Source organism: Candoia aspera, chromosome 11, assembly GCF_035149785.1.
Source record: "Candoia aspera isolate rCanAsp1 chromosome 11, rCanAsp1.hap2, whole genome shotgun sequence".
Taxonomy (NCBI): domain Eukaryota; kingdom Metazoa; phylum Chordata; class Lepidosauria; order Squamata; family Boidae; genus Candoia; species Candoia aspera.
Genome location: NC_086163.1, coordinates 1,170,136 through 1,192,295, shown reverse-complemented (window position 1 = coordinate 1,192,295; position 22,160 = coordinate 1,170,136). Strand labels below are relative to the sequence as shown.

General features: G+C 55.1%; 1 protein-coding gene across 1 annotated transcript in view; it reads right to left on the bottom strand.

The window, feature by feature from the left end:
* Positions 1-4,842: 4,842 nt before the first annotated feature.
* The window catches only part of FHOD1 (formin homology 2 domain containing 1), a 33,462-nt gene continuing 16,144 nt past the window's right edge, over positions 4,843-22,160 (bottom strand). The window contains exons 7-22 of the mRNA XM_063313037.1: positions 21,921-22,032; positions 21,254-21,348; positions 21,025-21,168; positions 20,718-20,926; positions 20,368-20,478; positions 14,116-14,231; positions 13,057-13,823; positions 12,246-12,398; positions 11,888-12,070; positions 11,453-11,572; positions 10,866-11,027; positions 10,561-10,751; positions 8,654-8,846; positions 8,263-8,422; positions 7,069-7,245; positions 4,843-6,681 (exon numbers count right to left, since the gene is read on the bottom strand). Coding sequence (XP_063169107.1) covers positions 6,599-6,681; positions 7,069-7,245; positions 8,263-8,422; positions 8,654-8,846; positions 10,561-10,751; positions 10,866-11,027; positions 11,453-11,572; positions 11,888-12,070; positions 12,246-12,398; positions 13,057-13,823; positions 14,116-14,231; positions 20,368-20,478; positions 20,718-20,926; positions 21,025-21,168; positions 21,254-21,348; positions 21,921-22,032 — 2,976 coding nt within the window. The 3' untranslated portion in view covers positions 4,843-6,598. The remainder of the gene's footprint in view (positions 6,682-7,068; positions 7,246-8,262; positions 8,423-8,653; positions 8,847-10,560; positions 10,752-10,865; positions 11,028-11,452; positions 11,573-11,887; positions 12,071-12,245; positions 12,399-13,056; positions 13,824-14,115; positions 14,232-20,367; positions 20,479-20,717; positions 20,927-21,024; positions 21,169-21,253; positions 21,349-21,920; positions 22,033-22,160) is intronic.

Here is a 22,160-nt window from a genome sequence, read left to right as displayed (position 1 = left end):
GCCAGATCAGTTACATCCAAGAGTCTTAAATCTTTGGCAGCATCACCTCACACCTCACCTTTCTGTGATCTCTGAGAAATCGTGAAGGATGGGAACAGTGCCAGAGAACTGGAAAAGACAAGCCTTCTTCTCTTCAGAAAGAGGGGAAAAGAGGACCTGAGCAACTGAAAATGGGTCAGGTTTTATTTATTTATTTATTTAATTGGATTTGTTAAGGCCACCCAACCCCAAGAAGACTCTGGGCAGCTTACAGTATGTCCAATGCATCAGTTAAAAACACAAGTAAAACCCCATGAAGCCCAGACTCAAACAGCACTCCCGGCATTCAGAAAAGGCTCCACAGAGACCTTAATCCCGGACCTGGGAACAGAGCCCCCCGGAACCCTTGGAGAAGGGAGTATCTCTGGGGGAGGCTGTTTCAAAAGGCAGGGACTGTGACAGAGAAGGCCCCCTTCCACGGTCCCACAAGACAGCAACATTTAATTGAGGGAACCTGGAGTGCACCCACTCTGCCTGAACATACCGGGTGGGCAGAAACAATAGGAGAGAGGTGGTCCCTCAGATAACCAGGCCTTATGCCATGAAGGGCTTTAATGGTAACAACCAGCACCTTGAATTGCACCCAGAAGCCAATGCAATTCACTCAGCAGGGGTAACACATGGAGACAACAAGTTGTGCCCATTACCTCTCACAGTGAGCATTAACAGGTTGATGTCAATACCAGGCAAAATTATGGAAGAAATTATTAAGCAGTTGGTTTGCAAGCATTTACAAAAACAATGGATTGCCTTGGCAGGAGCCACGAGGAGATTATCAAGAGTGGGTCATGTCAAACCAACCTGATCTACTTTCCTGTTATAGTGATCAGTTGGTTGACCACAGGAATGTGTTGGACATAAATGCACTTTGACTTCACCAAAGCATTTAATAAAGCCTTCCCTAAGATCCTAGCAGAGAAGAGGCCAGAATGTGGGCTGGACTCTGCTACCATCAGATGAACACAGGGCTAGTTGAGCCCCTGAACCCACCAAGTGTATATTAATGGCTCTGCTTCAAGCTGAAGGGATCTGTTGAATGGAGTCTGAGTCCACTCAGTCTGAGTTCCCGTGCTGTTCAACAGTGTGATGTACATACACAAAATGTGACTGCAGTCCCAGGCTGCGTCAACAGAAATACAGGTTGAAGAGCAAGAGAAGTTATCGTTGCTCTCTATTATGCATTGGCAGACCACACATAAAATATTGCATTCAATCCTGGGCACCACATTTTGAGAAGGACAATTGGCAAAATGGAGCATGTCCAGAGGAGAGCAGCCAAGGTGACAAGAGACCTGAAAGGAAAACCTCATGGAGAACAGTTGGAGATGCTGGATACGCTTAGCCTGGAGAAGATTGTGGGGAAACGTGAAAGCCATCTTCGTGTGTCTGAAGGGCTGCCATGTAGAAGATGGGGCAGGAATGCTTAAAGTTGTTCCAAAAGTCAGGGCAAGCACTGGTAGCCTTAGATTACAAGGAATTCATTTTGGTTGGACATCAGGAAGTATTTCCTAACAATAAGACCTATTCAGCAATAGAAGAGACTGCCTCACAAAGTGGTGGCCATCTGCTGAAGAAGCTACACAGGGCAGGGGGTTGACCTCGATTGTCTTTAAGATCTCCTTCCAACTCTAGCATTTTATGATTCTGTGTCACATGGAAGGTCATTATTCCAGAGTGCACAACACAGAGCAGTAACTTTAAGTCACAGAGAGGCAGATTTTGAGTGAATGTAACTGAAAGAGTCATTTGAGTATAAACGATGGCCAAATGACAGTGGACCCTTCTTCACTGGATAAGTTCAAGCAGAGCCTGTTGGAAGGGTTTAAAGTAGATTCTTGCACTGAGCAATGGGGATAGCCTTCAGGGCCTCAATGCTCCTTCTAGGATTCTAAGAGGCAACATACCATGTTTCAGAAAAGAATTTGGTGCAAACTAGAGAGTCTTTGGTCCATCAGCAGATGATAAGCATATGCTGGTAGAGCCGGATTCTCTTGCCCACTTAGCTTGAATGCCTCTCATGCTCCAAGCAAAGACATCAGATCTGAGGCTTCAAGGGCTGCAAGGAGCTCCTGGGATGTCAGCAAGGCTGGTCACCTTCAGGTGTCCTTCTTTGCCATCTGGCTGGCTGGCTGGCTTCAGCTGGCCACTGCGCTGCCTTAAGCGGCTGTTTACAAAACACAAGGGGGGTTGCGGGGAGAGAACGACTCGAAACCGGTTAGTCTTACTGAAATGCTTAAGGGGAAAATGCAAGTTCAGGCCATTCCTCTTTCAAGGTCAGAGTCTTCCATGTCTTCAAGCGCTGCACGTACAACATTCTGAACAAGACCTCAGGCCTGGTACAGCATTTCGTTTTAGAACCGCCCCCCCCCCCATCCTTTCAGTCCAAGGAGGCCTGCTGGACGTGGGCCTCTCCCCACTGCACCCACTCCTCTTAGCCTGAGGAACTTCCCAGGACTCATCAGCCTTGTTCTCCCCAGCCAAAGCTGGCAGTGGCCTTCCCCAGCACACCTGTCCGGCAAAGTTGGACAATGCACCATCTTCCACAGCCCGGAGAATGCCTTGTCATATTATAGGGACCTTTTGAAGCCTCCCGTGGGGAAAAAGAGGGTCTCCACCTGGCAGGAGGGCCATTTACTCCATTTTCAAGCCAGCTCAATAAAAGCCACATCCCTTCTTCAGAAGGGAGCTGTAAAAAGGCGGGGGGCTGCTGCTGCCCACCATTGGTTGGGTAAGGAGAATGCTGAAGTCTCTCTTCCTACAGCAGACACTGCTGATAGAGAGGCCAAAGAAATCCCAGCCCTTCTTGCAGGTGGTTTCCTTGTCCAGAGGCGGAGGGGCCTCAGTCCCCACAAAGAGGAAACCTGGCTGAGGCATTGGAGGGGACATGCATGCCCTGGCAGGCCAAGGCAGCCCTCACTCTTGGCCAAGGAAGGGAAGCTGCCAGGCTCTCTTTACACCTGAGATAGGAAGAGAGTGCAGCATTCAGCCAAAGGTTTGAACGTAAGCTTTAGTATGGACAGAAGAGGGTCCTGTGTCTTTCAGTGGCAAAGCTTATCTGCCAAACGCATCCTCCCTTCTCTGAGCTTCTTATACCTAGAGCGTCTTTAGAAAAGGCTAAACCTTATGAAGACTGTCAGATTTGTCTTTGGGTGGTTCTGACATTATATTTACATCCTGCTTTTCCAAAATGGTATAGCTGGTTCCTCCATTTTATGTTCACATGAGGTAGGCCATGCACACAGTGACTAAACCAAGTAGTCGGATCCAACAGATCTTTGCAAATCACATGACAAATGAAGTTCAGCTCACATTTACCTGTGTTTCCTTGTTGGGTAAGTTCTGAGTCCTTGGCACATGGCCTGAGAGCTCTTGTCCTCCGGCTCTATCAGGTCCAGCCAGTATTACCCGTGGGGAGAAATGATAGGAACTGAAAAGGAACCGGATTTCCCCACTTTTGCTCCAGCTTTGAAAGACATTGAGAGCCCCTTGCGTGGAAAGTACAGCATCAACTCCACATTGAAATCAGGGAGCAGGATGGACCCAGGGAACCTTGGATGGAAGCCCCTACCATCCCTCACCCCGGGTGCTTCGTGGCCAGCCTTGGTGGCCTGCTGCTCGACTCACTGATCCTCCCTTGGAACTTGGTACAGGAGACAAGCAAGAGGGCAGCTTCCTGCTGCAGGGGTGGCAGCACCATCTCTGGGTGCTCTGCTGAGAAAGGGCCCTGCCTCCATCGCCCCAGGCAGACAGCAGTAGAGCCCAGAGCAGAGGGGACTGCTCCAGGTCAAGGCGCAGCCACCAGCCTGAGGAGAGGCACGACTGCCGCTTATCTCTTGAAGGAGAGGAGCTGTCCCTCCCCTGCAAAGCGGGCCAGGCTCCCTTGCAGCCCACAGCCAGCGAGGCCTCCCCCAGCAGAGGATGGCCGAGAGGCCCCCCCACCCTGCTGGCCTCTTGCAAATGGCGCCCGTAACTGTCGGGGAGCAAGAGGGGAACGTAAAGGGCCCCGGGGAGGTGACCTGGGCTCTGCCTCTCTGCTGCCCAGCACCAGAGCAGCACTGGAGTGACGGCAAAGCAGGGCTCCAGGGGGGCGGGGCGGGGGAAGCACGAGCTGCAGAGCTGGTTGCGGAGTGGAGCCCCCCAGTCCTGAAGCCAACAGTCCCACAAACCACTGTTCGTTAATAGAGAATCTCAACAACCGTGCAAGTAACTCCACTGTATGGTGGGACCAGCCGCCCCTGCATAGCTCACGGGACAAGCAGAAAAGCCTGAGGAAGCCCAGGTGCACCAAAGAGGTGGCACCATTGTGCAGGACTGCAGCAATTACTTTGAGGGATTTCCAGAGCTTCAACTGTTCCCATCTCCTATAAGGAGGATAATTTTGAATTATGGAACTTTTTGCAGGAAACGATTTGAAAGTTGGCTGCTGAACGTGGTAATAGTGGTATACAATGTAAGTAAAGCATGCATAAGAATAAACTAAATGCTTGATGAATAGCTCAGAGTTGAGCAGAAATGTGTGATGCCTTTTTGGTTGTTTGATGCATTTATGGTTAAATATATCAGGAACGCTTGTGACGTTTCAAGGGGGTTGGGTGGGGACATGCACATACATGTACTTTTGAATGCAAAGCTCTGTCGTCAGCTGACAACCCAAGTGATTTGCAGTGAATGTCAGACAGATTGTATGATGCAACAAGGAATATGAATTTTAAAGCTAATTATCAACAACCAAGGTAGTTTTATTTAATAGGCAAAATGAACAAGTGATACATAAATGGTGAAAAACTGAAGCAAGCAGATGAATTTGTGTCCCCCTGAAGAACATTTACTGAAGACAGGAAAATGGATGGAGAAATTTTAAGACATGTGACATTGGCAAAAATGATGGGCAGCATGTGGCCTCTTGGGAGAGACGAACATTTCTTGAAAGATGCAAAAATGGCTCTGGATTAGAGTGTCCTTCTGTTCACTTTATTATAGGGAGGTGGAAGATAAGAAACACAGAATTAAGCTGAATGCTGTTGGAATGGGTACTTTAAAAGTGTGTATGTGCAATAATACTGTAGACTGAATGAATGCCGGATGAATGTGGATCGGACACAAAGCAAGCCACCAGTACAGCAGAGGCGGTTTGGTCATATAGAGGGAACCGAGTAAGAGTCAACTTGCAAAACCAGTACATGAAGAGCGAATGGGTCAGGAGGAAGACGCAGGCTGAGAAAGTTGGGTTCTCGCTGACAAGTTTCCCAGAAACAAAACACGGGAAGTTTAAAGCACAAAAGGCAAAATCTGAAGCTGTGTCTGGACCCAGCGGAGGGGGGGGGGGCAGCGGTTGACAAAAGGCGTGGGGGCGGGCAGTCCTCGTGTGCCAATTTGTTTTAGCCGCCTTTCCTTCTCTTATTTCCCGTCTTCAGTTTCTCTGACTAGTTTCCGCTCCTTTTCTTCGCTCTGCCTACTGCTGCTTACCCAGAGGCATCACTCTACCTGCACCTCTCCAAAAGGAAACGGGTGCCAACCGCTCCTCACACTTAGCCGGGTTTGGCCAGACGCCCAGCTGCAGGACCCGTTGCGGAGGAGCGTCTGTGCCGAGGAGCGTTGATGCTCCTCTGCCTGGCCCAATAGCCGGAGGCCTCGAGGCCAATCAGAGCCGGGGTCTCGGCTCCTGCAGCCGCGTTCCTCCCTTCCTCCGCCGGGGAGCTTCGCGGAGCCGTGGGGCGCAAAGCTGAGGCTCAACCGGTGGCAGGCTCTGGCCATGCCCTGGAGGTGGGAGAAAGGTGGCTGGGCAGGAAAGCGCCCGGACCAGTGTCGCCAACTGCCGCTTTCTGCTGGCTTTCACGCTTGGGGGCAATTGTGCATGGTTCAGTTTTCACACAGCTGAATGAACAGGAATGAAAAATGTGACGAACGGGGTAGGAAAAGAGAAACGAGCCTGCTTTATCGGACTCACAGTAACAGCTTTTACTTCTCATTTCTAGCTCTGAACTCCAGTAACAGGCCAGGCTCCCTTGGCGACCGCGACGCTTCCAGTCCACTTGCCATCCGGAGTGAGTCGGGCTCTCCCTGGGGGGGGAGGACCCCCTTTCGGACAGGCAGTGGCAGCAGCAGGGCTGGGGCAGAAAGACCCTTCTCCTTTGGGGACCCTTCTCCTTTGCTGCAGTGCAAGACGCGGTGGCCAAAAAGCCGCCCCTCACCCCAAAGGGGCGACGCGAGGCCTGCCCTTTCCCCGCTGCAGGACACAGCCATAGGCAGATGCCGGAAAGGGAGCCACAGCCCTCCGCCCGGAGCATAAGCATTCACACACACACGCTGGCCATGCCAGGCTTGCTCATTGCCAGCCCCTCCTCAAGGCGAGATGGGCAAGGGGGGCTCTGGCCTTCGCCCCAGTGGGGAGGAGACTTCTTTGGGGAACCTGTCCTCTGGCCCTTCCTGGTGAAGAGGGGCAGCTTCCCAAGAGGACGAGCCTCTCCTGGCTCCCCTGGCACGCTCCCCGCCGCCTGCTTCCAACTGGGGTGCAGCACATGAGCCTCAGCGGGCTGCTCTTGCAACAGGCCACACGTCGTCACACGGCCACACCAGCTGCCTCTGCCAGGCCCAGGGCCTGCACCAGCTCGTCACTCAGGCCGCTCTTCAGGGTCCGCCTCACTGCAAGGAAGGCAAAGGTGGGGGGCGTCAGACAGGCCGGGAGATGGGAGGAGGCCACCCCAGGCCAGACAGGGAGAAGCACAGCCCTCTCTGGCAGCATGACTGACTGGAGTGGGTGTGGAGACAGAGGGCCTGTGCCTGCTTTGAAGGGGGATGTGAAGCAGGGACTGGGGGGAGGTGAGACCCTTCCTCTCGCTCCTCTTTTCTCAAGAAAGTGCCCCCATTGCAACATGGAGGACTGCGAGTGCACCAAAGCTTGTTTCAATGTGCTTGTTTTATTGTAAACCACCCAGAGCCCCTCTCTTTGGGGGAGATGGGCAGTGGCAACATTTGAAAAATGACTAAATAATTAAACTCCCCAGAAGGGACAGAGCGAGCCACACTTACAGGACTTCCGGTTCCCCCGCGAGCGCCTGCGCTCCTTCCCCGTGGCTGGCCGTGCAGGAGAGCTCCGGGTCACTGACTTGACCAGGCGGTCCATGATCTCCTCAGAAGCATCTTCGGGAGAGCTGGAGGCTTCCTCTGGGGGGGCAGGCTCTCCGGTGGGACTCTGCTTCCCGACACCTAGAACGGAGAAGCTCCTGAGGGGCGGAGGGAGGCGCTGATATGCTCCTGCCAGGGGGGAGGGGGCTGGGCCAATCCACCTCTTCTTTCCATGGGACAACCACAACGCACCCTTCAGGCCCCCCAGATTAGCATCCAGACTTTCTCAGCACCGTACACAGGTGTCAGGCTTTGCCCTTCAGCAGATAAGGCTCTTTCTGCCCTGGAGATGCCTCGTTCCCCTCTCTTCCCTGCTGACCCAGTCCCAACGTCCGATCATCTAAAGCCAGGTAAAGCTTGCGGCAACCAGGAGAAGGGCTCCAGCAACTCTCCCTGCGCCTGATTCTGCTCCTCACAGTGTTGTGAGAAAAAAGCTCACCTTAAATAAGAAACCTGGTGGTGGATGCCACCAAGTACCCTTTTATGGGCGTGCACAAACTACAGTGATCCATGGGCTCCTTGCTAAAGATTTGCAGAAAATCCCTGACCAAAGCAAGGCTACAGAGGACATACAGGTAGAAAGATAAAAGGAATATTGCAAATTCCTTTATTCATACAGGTAGAAAGATAAAAGGAATATTGCAAATTGCGATATGCCCCATGCACTGGGATGCTTTTGATCAAGGATTGGAACGACCCCTCGGTTACTCTTCACACCAGAGGAGTTCTCTCCTTGTAGGTGTACAACAAATGGCCTCGTGCCTTGTATCTGTCTCCTTCCACACCATTCCACTCGCATTCTGGAGGAAGGACGGCCGCCTGAGCTACGTGCCTCTTCGTGCTTAAGCCAACAGGATCATGGGCTATGTGAACTAGGCCTTCACGACAGGGAGAGGCACGGTGGGCGAATATGGGGGAGCCTCTAGCAATGCTGGGAACCGAGGGGGTGGAGGAACTGGCAGGGGCAGAGAGCGGAAGGTGGGGCTCGCCAGCAGCTGCCAACAGACAGCCCTGGAAAGGGAGGCCTGCTGAGGAGGACTAAGCTCAGAAGGAAGCCAAGGCTAGACCCACGGCCGGCTGCCCCGGGGTGCTCCCTACCTCTGCTGGCCCGGGAGCGGTGGCCGGGGCCTTCTGCTGGGGAGACCAGCAAGCTGGCCATGTCTTTATGGCTGGCCTCATCCCTTTGCTCTGGGCTGGCAGAGAGCACAGCAGGGGCAGGGCTGTCTTCACTCTTGCTGATGGCAGCAAACCTCTCCATCTGCAGAGAAAAGCAATGTCCGAGGGAGGGGTGAAGGAAGTGTGCCCCACCATCCCCATGGCTGTCCTTCTTCTGCCAGAGCTTCCCTCTGTCCTTGGCAACTGTAAGGCCAGCCAGGAAGACCACGTGGGGGGAGCTGGTCTCACAAGGACACAAGGGATGCTTCTGACACTTTTTGTGTGGTGAGCTGGACTCAAGCAAAACTTTTAGAACCACCCTTGAATGACTCACCTCGGTAATCATCCTGCCCCGCGTCTTGTTCCTCTCCCGACACACTGCCCGCTTCTTCTGCTGTTGCAGGGCGCGCTCTCGGCAGGTGTGGTACTCCAGGGCAAACTCCCGCAGGAGCTGGCAGAAGCTGGTAACCTTCGTGTTCTGCACCAAGGGCACATCGTAGCCCAGGAACAGGAGGAAGGAGCGGAACCTTTCGAGAGAGCATCCCACGTGTCAGAGGTTGCACCACCGACAGAGACAGGCCTGTGGCCTCCAAGACGAATTGCAACTGGCGCTGCTGGGCTGGGAAGGGGCTTCTGCTGTGGAACCTGCTCAGATGCCCAAGGAACGTCCCTCTCCTCTGGAGGATGTCGTCAGCAGCCGGACTGAGCTTCAGGCACCACTCTGGCCACCAGGGCAGCAGAACGGGTCTGAAATTCTTTCAGTTCAATTCCTGGCTCAGCTGCAAAGTTCCCCTGTGCCTGCTCACCCTCTTCCCATTGGAATGACCTCCCGGGGATCCTGAAAAGACTGGAATGATGCTGAGCCTGGATTGTGTCCTGAGCCCTCCAGAGGGGAGCTGAAGCATGCGTGGAGTAGTGGGAAAACAGAAAGGCCGCACTCCCGTTCAGAGAGGAAGATTGCGACTCTTGTGTAGAAAATCCCTCAAGGGACAGCCCAGGCGGTTTATTATCGCCTTAGAGACTAAATTCCATTTTTCAGCTTTTAAAAGTACAGTAAAGGTCTTTTTTAAATTATATATTTACCAACTTAACACTTGAAAGAGCAATATAAAACAGTTACTACAAAATAAGCAAATGACGAAACTGAACGAGTGCACCTTGACCACCTTCCAAGGAAAGCAGAAGTGGAAGCGTTTTTGCCCGGGGGAGTGTAATTCGTCCCGATTGGCAGGGGAGCCCGGGACACCTGCGGAGGTGGCATCCCCAGAGGGCAGAGCAAGTTGTCGTCGTCCCTGCAATGCCATCAACTTCTGTTGGCCCCACGGAGGAATCCGGGCAATGTCCCTGGCAACCCTGAAGAGGCAGCTTCCCCTAGCCTGCTTCTGGGAGCCGCACTAGCTTCCGGCCTGAGGTCCCCAGAGGTTCCATCCAAATGCAACCCAGCCCCAGCCCTGCCCAGCGCTTCCAGGATCAGTCAAGGTCAGCCAGCTGTGGCCAGCTGTGGCCACCAGATGAGGCAGGGACCCAAAGGCTCCCGTTTGTAGCCAAACACTAAGCCATTTTGTCCAGTTTTAGCAATGGGGCGGGGGGGGGGGCTGTTTCCTGGATGGAATAGCTTCACCTCAGGGATGTGCAAAACTGTATAGCCCATTCCTGAAATATTTGGGTATTCATTTTCCACAAGGATGTTCCAGTCTGGAAGTTCCAAGAGAAGCTCATCCATCTTCTGGAACAGGAAATGGTCTGCTGCATTCCATATACAGCCGGGCCCCAAAGTTGGGGGAACAGCAGACTTTGTGAGAACGCACCATGCAGCTTTGCACTCAATTGCTTCACCCCTGTGGCCTGGCAGTCCCTGCCCTTAATGCTTCTGAATTTTCTGTGGCCTCCAGATGCCATGGGAACTGCAGCTGGGGCTGAATGGCCCCACCCCAGTGCAGTTGCCTTGCTGCGATGTAGCCAATCAAGGGGTGCGTTCTGCTTAGGAGAGGCTGCAGCCAACAGACAAAAGGCAATTGCATGGATCTTCTCCTTGCCATCCACCGGGCTGACCAACTTCTCAGTGGCCAGCTGTCATTTTCTTGTGGGAAGCTGCAGCTGACACCAAGCCGCACAGCTCTGTTCATGGTAATACGTGCAGCAGCAGCCCGTCTTGATGGGTGGGAGGGGATTGGGACAGCACTCAGGCCTCAAAAGTCACCACATCCAGCAGCAGTGGCCTTCAGACCTAGAGAAACAGACCTGCTCAACACCCGCCGGTGGACAGTCTTGAGGATGCCGATCTTCTGCGTGCTGGCCCGCAGAAAGTCTGTCAGTTTGTTCTTCAGTGCCGGCTTGCAGTCGTGTTTTGTAATGGCCTTCAGGTTCTCCCAGGAAGCCTTGCACCGCTGCTCCAGCTGCAGGAGACTTTCTGCCAGCGCCTCGAAATCAACCTGAGAGCAGATGAGAGCTTCAAGACAGTGCAGCTCCTGTAGGGTTTGGGCTGGAGCACAGCACCCAAGCTCAGCCTCCCAGGCGCAGAACGTGGGGAGGAAAAGGCGCCTCACCTTTGCACAGCGAGTGAGGGCAGCGATCTCTGAGTAGAGGTCTGTGGTGGTTGGGAACTTCGCCACCACAAAGTGGCACAGGTGGTGTAAGAGGCTCTGCCGGTGAACTGTGTCTTTTACCTCCGACACCTTGGCCAGGTAGCTGAGTTCAAACCCTCGACTCTGAAATTCAGTACCATGTAAGTGAGGAACAGAAGAGGTGGCCTTACCTGCTGCTTCTTTCCTCCTGTTGTGGAAGAAAGCCAGCCCAGATAAGCTCCATGGAGAGCAGAACCCAAGAGGTGATGCACAGAGTTGCCTTCAGGTGGTCCTGTTTTGAACCTGCATGTCTGCAGCTTAAAAAGGGAATCTAAGGGACAAGCCATAGGACAGAATCTGGGCAGGCTTTGGCCTAATGTCCCACCTTGGAAACAAGACTCCAATCCCAGAGGCTTAACTAGACTGGACCAGGGAAGAAGGCATGTAAAGATGCTTCGGGCATCTCCAGATACGTTTCGATCCAATGCCTCGGCCTTGGTGCAGGGCCCAGGAAGGAGTCTTTCCTAAAAGGCAGACCATCCCTCCTTGTTTATCCTATCATGCTTCACCTGGGATCCATTCAGGAAGTTGCCCATGGCTAGAAGGGTGGCAAGGATACACCTGAAAGTCTGGTTTTTGGCTAGTTGCTCCATCCCGAGCTTCAGGTCAAACAGAGGCTCTACAATTTCCTGAACAGAAGAAAATAAAAAAGCAGGTAATGAAACCCTCCTTGAACGGGGAATACTGAACAGGCATGGAGGAAGGGAAGACTCAGAAGAGAACCAGCTGGCCAGACACTCAAGGCCTGCAGTGACACCCCCTCCCCAACCTACCAATTCCAGCGGACACCACCGCCATCGCAAGCACCTCACATTAATTGGGGAGGCTTGGCTAACTAACAGACCCCCAGACCAGGCCTTCTTTGCAAACCCGCAGTGGTGGCGGCCCTACAGCCTAGCTGTGCCAAGCCTCCCTCGCAGCCAGTCCAGATCCTGCAGGGGTACCTGCTCCAGGGTGTCATAGTCCAGCTTGAATGCCCACAACTGGAGCCGAGCAGTAAGCTCTGGGATCGAGGAGAGCGTGAGGAGGAATTGCTCAGCTGACCCCAGTGGGAGACTAGGGCTTGCCAGTTGTGCCTCCTGGATCCTCTGCTTCTCTTCCTCTGTTGGGACCATGGTCAGTATTTTCTGGTTGAAAAAAGGAAGCAGCAAAGCCAGAGGGACCAAGGTCAGCTGGAACCGCCTTCAGAACTGCTGTAGCCATGGCTCCTCTGTCTGCTGCCCACGGGGCGAAGGAGCCGCATGTGTCTGCGCCTGAAGGCCCACACGGAACCCCTGTGCTGGAGGGGGGACCACCTCTCACCTCAATCCCTTCCTTATTAATTGCAAACTCATCAAAGCTGAGAATGGCTGTCTTGATGACATGGATGGGAGGCAACACCGTTAAGCCAATATTAATGGCATTGCTCCTCTTGGGATCCAGGACCACAATCAGCTTTCTTCCATCCACAGCTTTCTAAACAAGGGAACAGGAGCATTGGAATAGATTAAAAATACAATCCAGGTTTTTCTCTATCCACATTTGATCTGGTAAGTCCCCTGCAAGAAAGAGAATTCAGACAAGTGTTTGCAAACTCCACCACTGGAGTCTCCTGAGGATGCAAGAGCTGCACTGAGCCCAGGAAAAGGGAGTCCTAAAAGGGTAGCATCGGCAAGGCTGAGCCACAAGTCATCCTGTGCTGCAGCTGCTGTATTCCCCTATCAACCCCACCATTTATGCCCACATGCCAGAAGCAAGAGAAAGAAACCTTTCCCTGGACCCGCCCAAGCAACAGCAGCCAGCTAGACCAGAAAAGGCCCAATCCACCTGCAGCTCAAAGGAAGCACAGCTGCCGAAAGATCTGGAAAGCCCCTCTGCACAGAAGGCCAGTGGGCAGTGAACCAAGGCTTGGTGGGCAGCTGCTGTGCTAGGCAGGGAAGGCCCAGCTCTGGCAAAACAGCTTCGTTTGCCCTTATAGTCTGAGCCGCTGGTCCAAGTTACAGCCGCAGAGGGGCTGATGGTCAGTAGCAGCCCCACAACTCCAAACCAGGACTGGTCTCAGGAGCACTGCGCTTGCTCTCCCAGCCAGAGAAGGTGCTGGCATGCCAAGCTGCATCCTCCGGCCAAAACCTACCTTAGAGCTTGGCGCCTCCTTTGCCTTGGACTCAAAGAGATGCTCCAGCTTGGCAGGGTCCACCTCCACCTTCTCCAGGGATGCCCACAGAGTGGCCAGCCCAAACCAGCTCTCTCTGGCAGAGCCATCTGTGTCTTTCAGTTCCCTCCAGAAGAGCTTGACGGTCCTCTTTTTCTTTGCGGGGCAGCTGGCTTCTCCCCCAGGAAGGGGGCTGTGGAAGGGTGGGGGGGGAGGGGGACCAGGTATACCAGCTGGGGGGGGAGGAGCTGGAGGAGGTGGCGGGGGAGGAGTGGGGCAACCAGGAATCAGGGGCGGAGCCAGGCCCTCAACTGCTCCTGGAGCCACACGGGGCGAGGCCACCTCGACCATCTTGGCTTCCTGTACCTCAAAATCCTCCTCCTCCTCACCCAGGTCTGAGAAGTCGAGGTCCCTAATCTTCAGAAGCTCAGGGCCAAGCTCCGGCAGACCCCCCGTCGTCGCCTGGGTCCTCTCCAGACTCTGCAGGCTGGCTTCGGCTTCAAGGCTGGACCAGCTCCGCGAGGAGAGGGCCAGGCGGTCCGTCTCCTGCCCGGCCCTCTTCCGGCCCCGCTCCTCCTGGCCAGCCTGCCTCCCCGTTCCTCCCGAGCCCGGCTCTGCTGGGAAGAGCGACGTCCTCTCCGTGGCTGGCTGGCTCTTACCAGCGAAGGGCGCCTCGAGCGTGAGCTTCTCCTCGGAGGCAGCGCCGCCCCGGAGATCCCCTCCGCTGCCACACGGAACGCTCTCGGGATCTGGGCGCAGGGCACAAGGGGGGGACCGGCGGCTTAGGGAGGCGTCCTTGGGTGGCCCTTTCTCACTGGTCTCTTTGTGACCCAGGCCACCCCTCCCCCGAGCCGGGCTCCTTCCCATCGGCGCTCCCGTTCTCTCCTTCGCGCCACCTCCCCGGGGTGGGAAGGGGCGCTCAAAGGACGCGGGGGGGAGTGGCTGCACAGAGGAGAAGAGGAACCAGAAGGGGCAGCTGCGCCCAGAACAAACTGCTGAGCAGAGCGGGGGCCCGGCTCCTCCTGCTCCCCGCCACACTACCTGGGACAACCTGCTCAGCGCTTGGGACAGCTTCGGCAAGGATCTCTGCTCGTCCCCGGGTGATGGCAAAGATCTTCTCCTTCTGAGAGGCAGCCAGATTTTCCAAGAAGCGGGCTCTGCAAGAGAAGAGGGCACTCTGCACCACTTGCCATCGGGGGCAGGGCCACGTGGTGTCCGGCAGACAGCGCAAACCATGACCCCTCTGTTACTAATTATCTGCGCAGTCCTCGAGCAAGAGGGGGCATGTCAACCCCAGCCCCAGGCCAGGCCGAGGTTACCTATGAGCGTCTTTGAAAGTTTACAAACTTGCGTTGACCACACACAGGCACACCCTCCAAATATCGATGCCACACATGGGGTGAGGGGGGTTTGAGGGGCAACCCTCCGCATGCCTTTTCAAGAGATTAAAGTTGCTGGATGTTTTTGGAACTCAGAGGCCCAAACCAAGCCAAGGCCAACCTATGCCCCCTGAGGCACAGGAGTCTCCTTCCTTGAGCCATTTATATTAACCAAGGTTTAAAGCAGGTCTGTGACTCCTGGAGCTACGCCACAGCATCAAAAGAGCATTCATTCATGGCCTCACTTCTGATAGGAGGGAAGTATTACCTAACATGTCAAAGAACTCTAGGTTGCTTATCAATCTTATCAACAATTTGGATGAGAGATTGAGGGGACCTTACAAAGTCTGCAGGTTGCACAAAGCAGGGCAGGGTTGGTAACTCTTCAGAGGAGAGATTAAAAGGTTTAAAGATCCAGACAGGCTTGTGTAGTGGGCTGAAATTAATAGGATGGAATTTAACAAGGAAAAAGGTAAAGTTCTACATCTGGGGAGGAGAAATGTAAGACACAAGTACAGGATGGGGCAGAGCTGGTTTGACAGGAAATGGGCAAAAGGGATCCGGGTATCCCTACTGACCACAAGTTAAACATAAGCCAGCAGTGTCTTGCAGCTGCTAAAAAGGCAAATGCCATCTTGGGATCATTATCAGGAGCACAGAGTCCAGATCACAGGAAGTAATTATTCTACTCTACTTTGCCCTGGTCAGATCCCATTTGGAGTCCTATGTCCAGTTCTGGGCATCAGACTATAAGGACAGTGACAAAGCAAAGTGAGCTCAGAAGAGGGCTGCCAGGATGGTTCCAGGCCCCAGGAAGAATGGCAAAAGGATCTTGCAAAGTCTGACCTACAGGAAAGACAAGAGAGGAGGTGCAATACCAGAGCATTCTTCAAATATGTTTGCACACAGAAGGGAGAGTAGATTTACTTTCTCTTGCCCCAGAGAACAGGACCACAACCAAGTGGTTACAGCTACAAGAAGCAAGGTCCATGCTAGACACCTGGAGGAACTTCCTGACTCCACGAGCTGTCCAGCAGTGGAACAGACTGCCACATGATGTGGTGACTTCTCCTCGGACCTCTGTCTTCCAAGGCTGGTGTTGGTCTGCCTGTCACCGCCCATCTCCTCCCACCAGAGGGACTCTGGGTGTTCATCTGCAAGAGGTGGTCTAGTGGATCCTGCACTGAGCAGGGGGCTGGACTAGATGACCTTTGTGGTCCCTTCCAACTTTATGATAATATGGAGACACACAGAAGAACTCAGCTGGCCCCAATACAATAAACTTCACATATAAAGGTTACCAGTGACAATTAAGCTATAGGCTAACCCACAGAACAGAATCTCAAAGGCCTAATAGATTTCTGTCTTGGGTGTAGCTTCCACCCTCATGGCTCCAGCTGGCTGTTCGGGTTTCCCGTGGGGCTGCCCCCTGCAGGCCAGGCCGCCTCACCTGCCCTGCGCCCTCTCTGGATCCCTGGGACACCCAGCCTTTTTCTCCTTTGTAAAGGATTGAGCAAGCAGTCATCCGGTGGAACAGACTGCCACTTGACATGGTGAATTCTCCTTCACTGGAGCTTCAAGCTTCAAACAGAATGGTGCCCTATCAGAAATGCTCTAGAAGACCCTGCACTGAATGGGGGCTTGACCTCGGTGACCCCAAGACAACTTCCGGCTCTATGATTCTGGTCAGGAATGCCAGAGAGAGGGACAGAAGGGAGGCCGCCCCGTGCCCTCCTTCCCCTCTGCCTCCAGGCACAGCAACCAAAGAATGGGCAGGGAGCTGAGACCATCCAGCCTGGAAGCTCGGCCTCTTGTCAGGGGACGCCACTCGGTGGGCCTGCTTAGAAGAGGCTCTCAGCATTTTGCACCAGCCGGAACTGGGGGCGGGGGGGTTGAAGAGGGTCTCTTCTTCAAAGCCCTTCCTCCTTGCTGTAGCACAGAGGTCAGCACCTGCTTCACACTGCAGGCCGCAGCTCCTCGGGAAGGCTGTGAGCAGGCAAGACGGACCACGCCCTCGTCCACATCTCTGGGACGGAGATCGAGCTGCTGCGTTTTGCAACGTGGGCCTGAGAGCCCCTCCATGCACATCGGTCCCCTCTAAGCTTGGGAAATCCAAACACTTTCTTGCTTTCCTCCTCCTTCCCAGGCAGCTTCGTGGGATCACCCTCCCGAGTCCAGCACTTCTGCTCTCGTCTCTGCCGGAAGCAGAGGAATGGAGCTGAAACTCCTGCAAATGCCCCGCAATCCTTCCATTTGGGGAGCGGCTTTGCCCACCGGAGGGTTTTGGCTGCTGCTCGGCCATTTGCTTCTGAGGTGCAGCAGCTGAACTGTGCAGCGGCTTCGCTGGGTCTGTGTTGGTCAAGCCAAAGTGGCACCCAGGCACGACAAGCCTGGCCTTGTGATTCCTTTTGTGCAGCAGTAGCGCATGGCATCAACTTTCTCATCAAGTGTTTTCACCCCTGACCAGCATAGGCCATCAGCGGTCTGGGTTCCTAAAGGGAAGCGTGACTGGGAAGGAGCACGTGGCCCTGCGTGTACACGCCCACCAGCACACTGCATACCTGCCAATGTGCTTTCTTCAGCCCTTAAAAGTTACCCGGCTCTAATCTCATTTCAGGCTCTCCATTTCACATTCTACTTTTGAAACCCGGCTGCTGTGCCAGCTGAGTCTCTCCCTCCCCCATGTCCCCCCAGAGCTTTGCACTGGAATAACAATTGCTAAGCCAGGCTGGAGCCAAGATTAAAATCCAGGAGTCTTGCATCCTTTAACCCGACCAGAAGATGAGGGCCGGGGCACTTCCTTTACCCTGAGATAAGCTAGAGGTAGCTGCTCACTCCTCTCTCTCTGGAAGTGCCTTCCTATCTCAACGGTGCCAGTGTCCCTGCTGGGCCTTGCCCACCTTGGTCACACCTCTGAAAACACTCCCTGAGGTTGCACCGGGCCAAAAATTAAGCAATTACATCTGAACCACTGATCCTCATGCCCCCAGTTTGCTCTATGATCATGGGTGCACAACACACAAAGTTGGGCATTTAAAGATCAGCCCTGTTGCATGAACTTGGAAAAACAGTTAAGGCAGGACGTCTCTGCTGCTTTTACACCCCAAGGATTGGTGGCAGGAAATTTGTTTTACTCCTGGGCTCCCAACTTCATCCAAATCCAGAAAAAAGGATCATTCTGAGATTAAACCCATCTTCTAGCTCGGGACTTAGAGGGGGAGGCTAGATCAGCCACAAGACCATTTTTTTCCACCTGTGTTTCTGTTCCTTTTTTTTTTTTTAACCCCTGTTGGCATGCAGTTGGGTGAAACAGGACAGAGGGATGCTGGCAGGGAAACAAAAGGTGATCCTACAGATGCAGAAAACATTCCATGCACAGGACTTTGGACGGCCTGTGTCCAAACTGAAACAGACTCCCTTTGGATGTTTTGGTCCATAAAAATGGCCAGCTGTCTTGTTCTGGACAGGGGCTGAAACACGCATGTTCCAGGCTGAAGTAGTTGTGGGGGAGGGAGAAGAGCAGGAGGAGGCAACACTGAGGGGTTTCCTTGAGGACAGCGTGGGTGGACATCGACAGTGGAGGTGGCCAGGGGGATTACCACCAGGACACTGGGGAGTAAGGGGAGCTGTCAAGCTCTCGGCAGCCAAGTACACAAAAGCAAAATATTCCCAGCTTTCTTTACCGAGATTTGTGAAGAGGGGATGGAATAAGGGGACAGAAATCTCAGCCCACAGATTGCTTGCTTTCACTTTCGAACCCAGTTTTTCCCCTGAGTTGTTAAGGCACCATTTTCTTTAGTTTTTTCTGTTTTAAATTAAGAGTCTCCCTGCAAACAGGCAAGGAGGCTAAGCTTTTGCCAGATAGCTGAGTAGTTTGCAGGTGGCCTGGAGCTGAGTCTTTCTCAAGTTCTGGATGTACCACCATAGGAGGGAAGACGCTGGGGGAATGGGCCAGTGCACAGGCCACGCGCAGGAGGAGCGGAGAGAGGAGGCATTATGCGCCATCCATGCCCTGTTTGCTCCATAAAATCACTCCGGGATCCTTGCCAATTTTGTTGCAGCCAAGCCACAACCGTTCCAAAGCAGTTCAGCAGAACTTCTAGAATGCAACGGTTTGTTTCAGATTCAGAGCAAAGCTTGCTTTCCATTTTGTGCACATTTGTAACTTATCAGGTCACCCTACCTCAACAAGAACTAGCTGACCAGCGGTCTGTCTGCAGAGCCATCTGTGCACGATTGCGGGGCAGGGAATTTACCCAAGTTTGCCTCGGACAGGGCTGAGCACGCCGCCTGAGACGGCCTCAGCTGAAAGCTCTTGCCGACCAACCCTCCTTGAAGGACGTCGAAGAACTAGGTGACGCCAAGCCAGCTTCAAGCCACCCACCGGGCTACTTTGCCTACAGAGGGGGGGAGCCTTCCATCTGCACCCAAGCATGGGGGGGCCCTTTCCATCTTCTCAGACAAGCAAGCGACAACGTTAACGAAGCGCGAATCGGAGGTGGATCCCAGCCAAGCACCTCTTCCCGGAAGAGGCACTGGAGCCGCTGGCTCGGCAGGAAAGGCCTGTCTCCTGCCCAGGGCCCCCGCCTCGCCAGGGGTGCGCATGCCGCTCCGTACTTACTCAAAGCGCCTCAGAATGGGCTTGTCCCCACATACCGGGGGGGCTTCCTCTTGCCTGAGAGAAAAAGCGAGTCAGTGCCCTGGGCCCAGAGCCCCACCGCCTCATGCCACAAATGCAGCCAAGCCGGCCCCAAAGGCAAGAGCGACATGCGGCGGGGGGGCTGCTTGCTGGAGGAGCCCGCGGTCACGAGGGTCCCTGTGCCGAGGCACCCGCCGCTGCCACCAAGGACGACCAAAGGCAGGAATTGGGGGGCCTCCCCGGGACAAGAACAGAGGCACCCCCTTGCAGAAAGGACAGGACAGGGGAGTTGCCCCCCACCTAATTCTGAGGGAAGGGGGCCGATGGCACTGGGGACGCTGGCCCCGCCAAGCTGCCGCCTCAGGGTCCTGGCACCTGGAGGGTGCACCCGAGCCACAAGCAGGAGATTCCTTGCCAAGAAACCGACACCTCAAGCAGGGAGGACCACACAACGCTGCTGTCAGCAGCCAAGGGAAGCCCCCCTCACACAACACGCAACACACAAGCCACACCATCACTTACCAAGCAGAGGCAGTTTTGCAAAGTCTGGAAGAGGAAATAGCGTTTAAGCCGGACAGGCACTGGAGAGAGCAAGAAAGCTGAGAGAAGCTCAAACCACCTGGGAGAGAGGAGCAGCCCCCACCCCACCCCACCCCGCCTCACAAACTGCCACGCAGGGCAAATGGCCCGTCAGCACGGCCTCTCCGGCCTCGCCTGCCCGCAGAGAAGCAGGAGAGAGCGCAGAAAGACGCAGAGCAGGCGCAACGCGGAAGGGTGCCTGGGAAGGAGGGGGACTGACTCCAGGGCTGCCCTCGGAGCCTTCTCCCCTGCCCAGGGTCCTGGCAAGGCCGGGGGTGTCTTCTACTCCCTCCCCCTCCCCCCCAAACAGCAGAATTGGCCAGTGGGGCACTGGGTGCCTCCTCCAGATTCAACCAGATTCAATGTTCTGCCAGCTGTCAACGGCTGAGCCCCTCTCTCTCACCCAGGGCCGTGCTACCAACCTGCAGCCGGAGGGCGGCGGCTGCCATGGCACCACCTGTTCACGAGCTGCAGGCCCAGGGAGAGGGGCTCTGTGCATCCCCCACACGGAGAGAGGGGCACCCTAAACCACCCAAATGCTGAACGGGAAGACTTCAATGCTAAGTACAGAGTCAGGGTCACTGTGTAGGAAAAACAGAGGAAGACAAGCCCTCCCAGCCAGCCCTCCCGCGCCCAAAAGACGCCCCCCACCGAAGGCTTCCTCACGGTGCTCCCGCTCGCCAAGCCGGGACCTACTTGAAGACGCTCCTCTCGCCCAGGCTGGCCAGCGGCTCTCCTTCCCCGGGGACCGGCGGTGCAGACAGCTGCATGCGGGAGGAGCTGCTGTAGGTGCCCCTCAAGCTGGGCCTGGAAGGGACAGAGGGAGGGAAGAGCTGCAGCTGGGGGGCACCCAAGGGAGGCTCTCAAGCAGCCAACAAGAACGCAGCTTTGATGGCTCCACGGGCCGGAATGGCAGCCCACGGAGCTCGGCCTTCCAGAGGTGGACGAGCCGAGCCCGGCGGCCAAGGCAGACGGGCCCCCCCGTTTGCGGCCCCGCTGCCTCTGCCTGGTCCCCGGCCCACGCCCACACCCCATGCCCCACTCACGGCTGCTCACGGCTCGCCTCCTCCAGGCCCAGAGCCCGCGGAAGGCTGGGAACGGCATCTGCAGCAGGAGCGCCCACACCCTCCTCCGGGGCCGCAGCACAGATGAGGGAGCGCCGGGCTCCCCGTCGGCCATCCTCCCCTTTCCTCTGCTCCTTGGCCCGGGTGCCCGGCAGAGGCTCTTCCACCCCATCCTCCTCTTTGAGGGAATTCTGTGGATCAGAGAGCGGGTCCAGCCAGTCAGTGGGCACAGGCAGGCAAGCAGGCAGCCAGGGGCTCTTCCAGAGGGCCTCCCTCCGCAAGCCTTTACCTCGTAGATGGCGAGCTGCTGCCTCAGGTCTGGGTCGGTGCCCTTCCCGGCCAGGTGTGCCTGGATGAGCTGCTCCATGCCCTGCTGCTCCAGGCAGTCAGTCACGTCATAGAAGGAGTCCTGATCGGGGAGGGCAGCCAACGTCTGGAAGCCCCAACAGACACAACGGTTGGCTGGAAGAGCTGCCCGCGCCAGGGAGCTGCGCTCTGCCCACCCTGCCCACCCTCACCTTGTTGATGAGCGTCATCGCAAACACCTGCAGCTCAGTGTCGGCCCCATTCTTCTGCTCCAGGATGGCCACGAGGCAAGACCACGGAAACCCACCTGAAAGGCAGCAAGTAAGGAAACCAGGCAATAGGAGAGCCAGCTTAGTCTCGTGGTTGAGGCAAGGGGCTAGAAACCAGGAGACCAAGAGTTCTAGTCGCGCCTCAGACATGACAGCCAGCAGGGAGGCCTTGGGGCAGTCCCTCTCTCTCAGCCCAGCCCACCTCGCAGGATTGTTGTTGTGGGGAAAAGAGGAGGAGGAAGGAGTAATAAGGATGTTCCACGCCTTGAGTTACTTATAAGAATAATAAAGATGGGATAGAAAACTAACAAACAAACAATGCCCCCCACCCCCGCAGCCAGAGAATCACTCCGCTGCTTTCCTTGCTGCTTGGGAAGAACCTCTTCAGCTCCACAAGACATAACTGGGTGGCAACCAGGGCCATTCTTCTGGGCCCAAGGGCCACGGCCCCCTTTCTCCCACAGCCTGCACCTAACAATCCTTAGAGGCCACTTCAAATGGCTTGCTTGGTGAGACTGAAAGGAGGAACGAAGAAACAGAATCGCCGGGGTCTGGCAGCTCTCAGACTCAGCCACCCACCAAGGCCCACCTCAGCGTGGCATGGGCTCACCTCTGGCCTGCTCCACAGTCACAACTGCCTGGATCAGCAACTGGGCATTGGATTCCGTGAACTCCACAAAGACCAGGAGCAGTTTCAAGGCCATCTTCACCACCAGGCGATACTAGATGAAGGAGAGGGGAAACTGCTTGGGCCGGGCGAGCAAGCCTTCTCTGGCAACAGCACTGAGAGGGTAGATGTGGGGACCTTCAAGCATGCCAAGCAGGTGCTTTATCCATTCCTGGGGGAGGC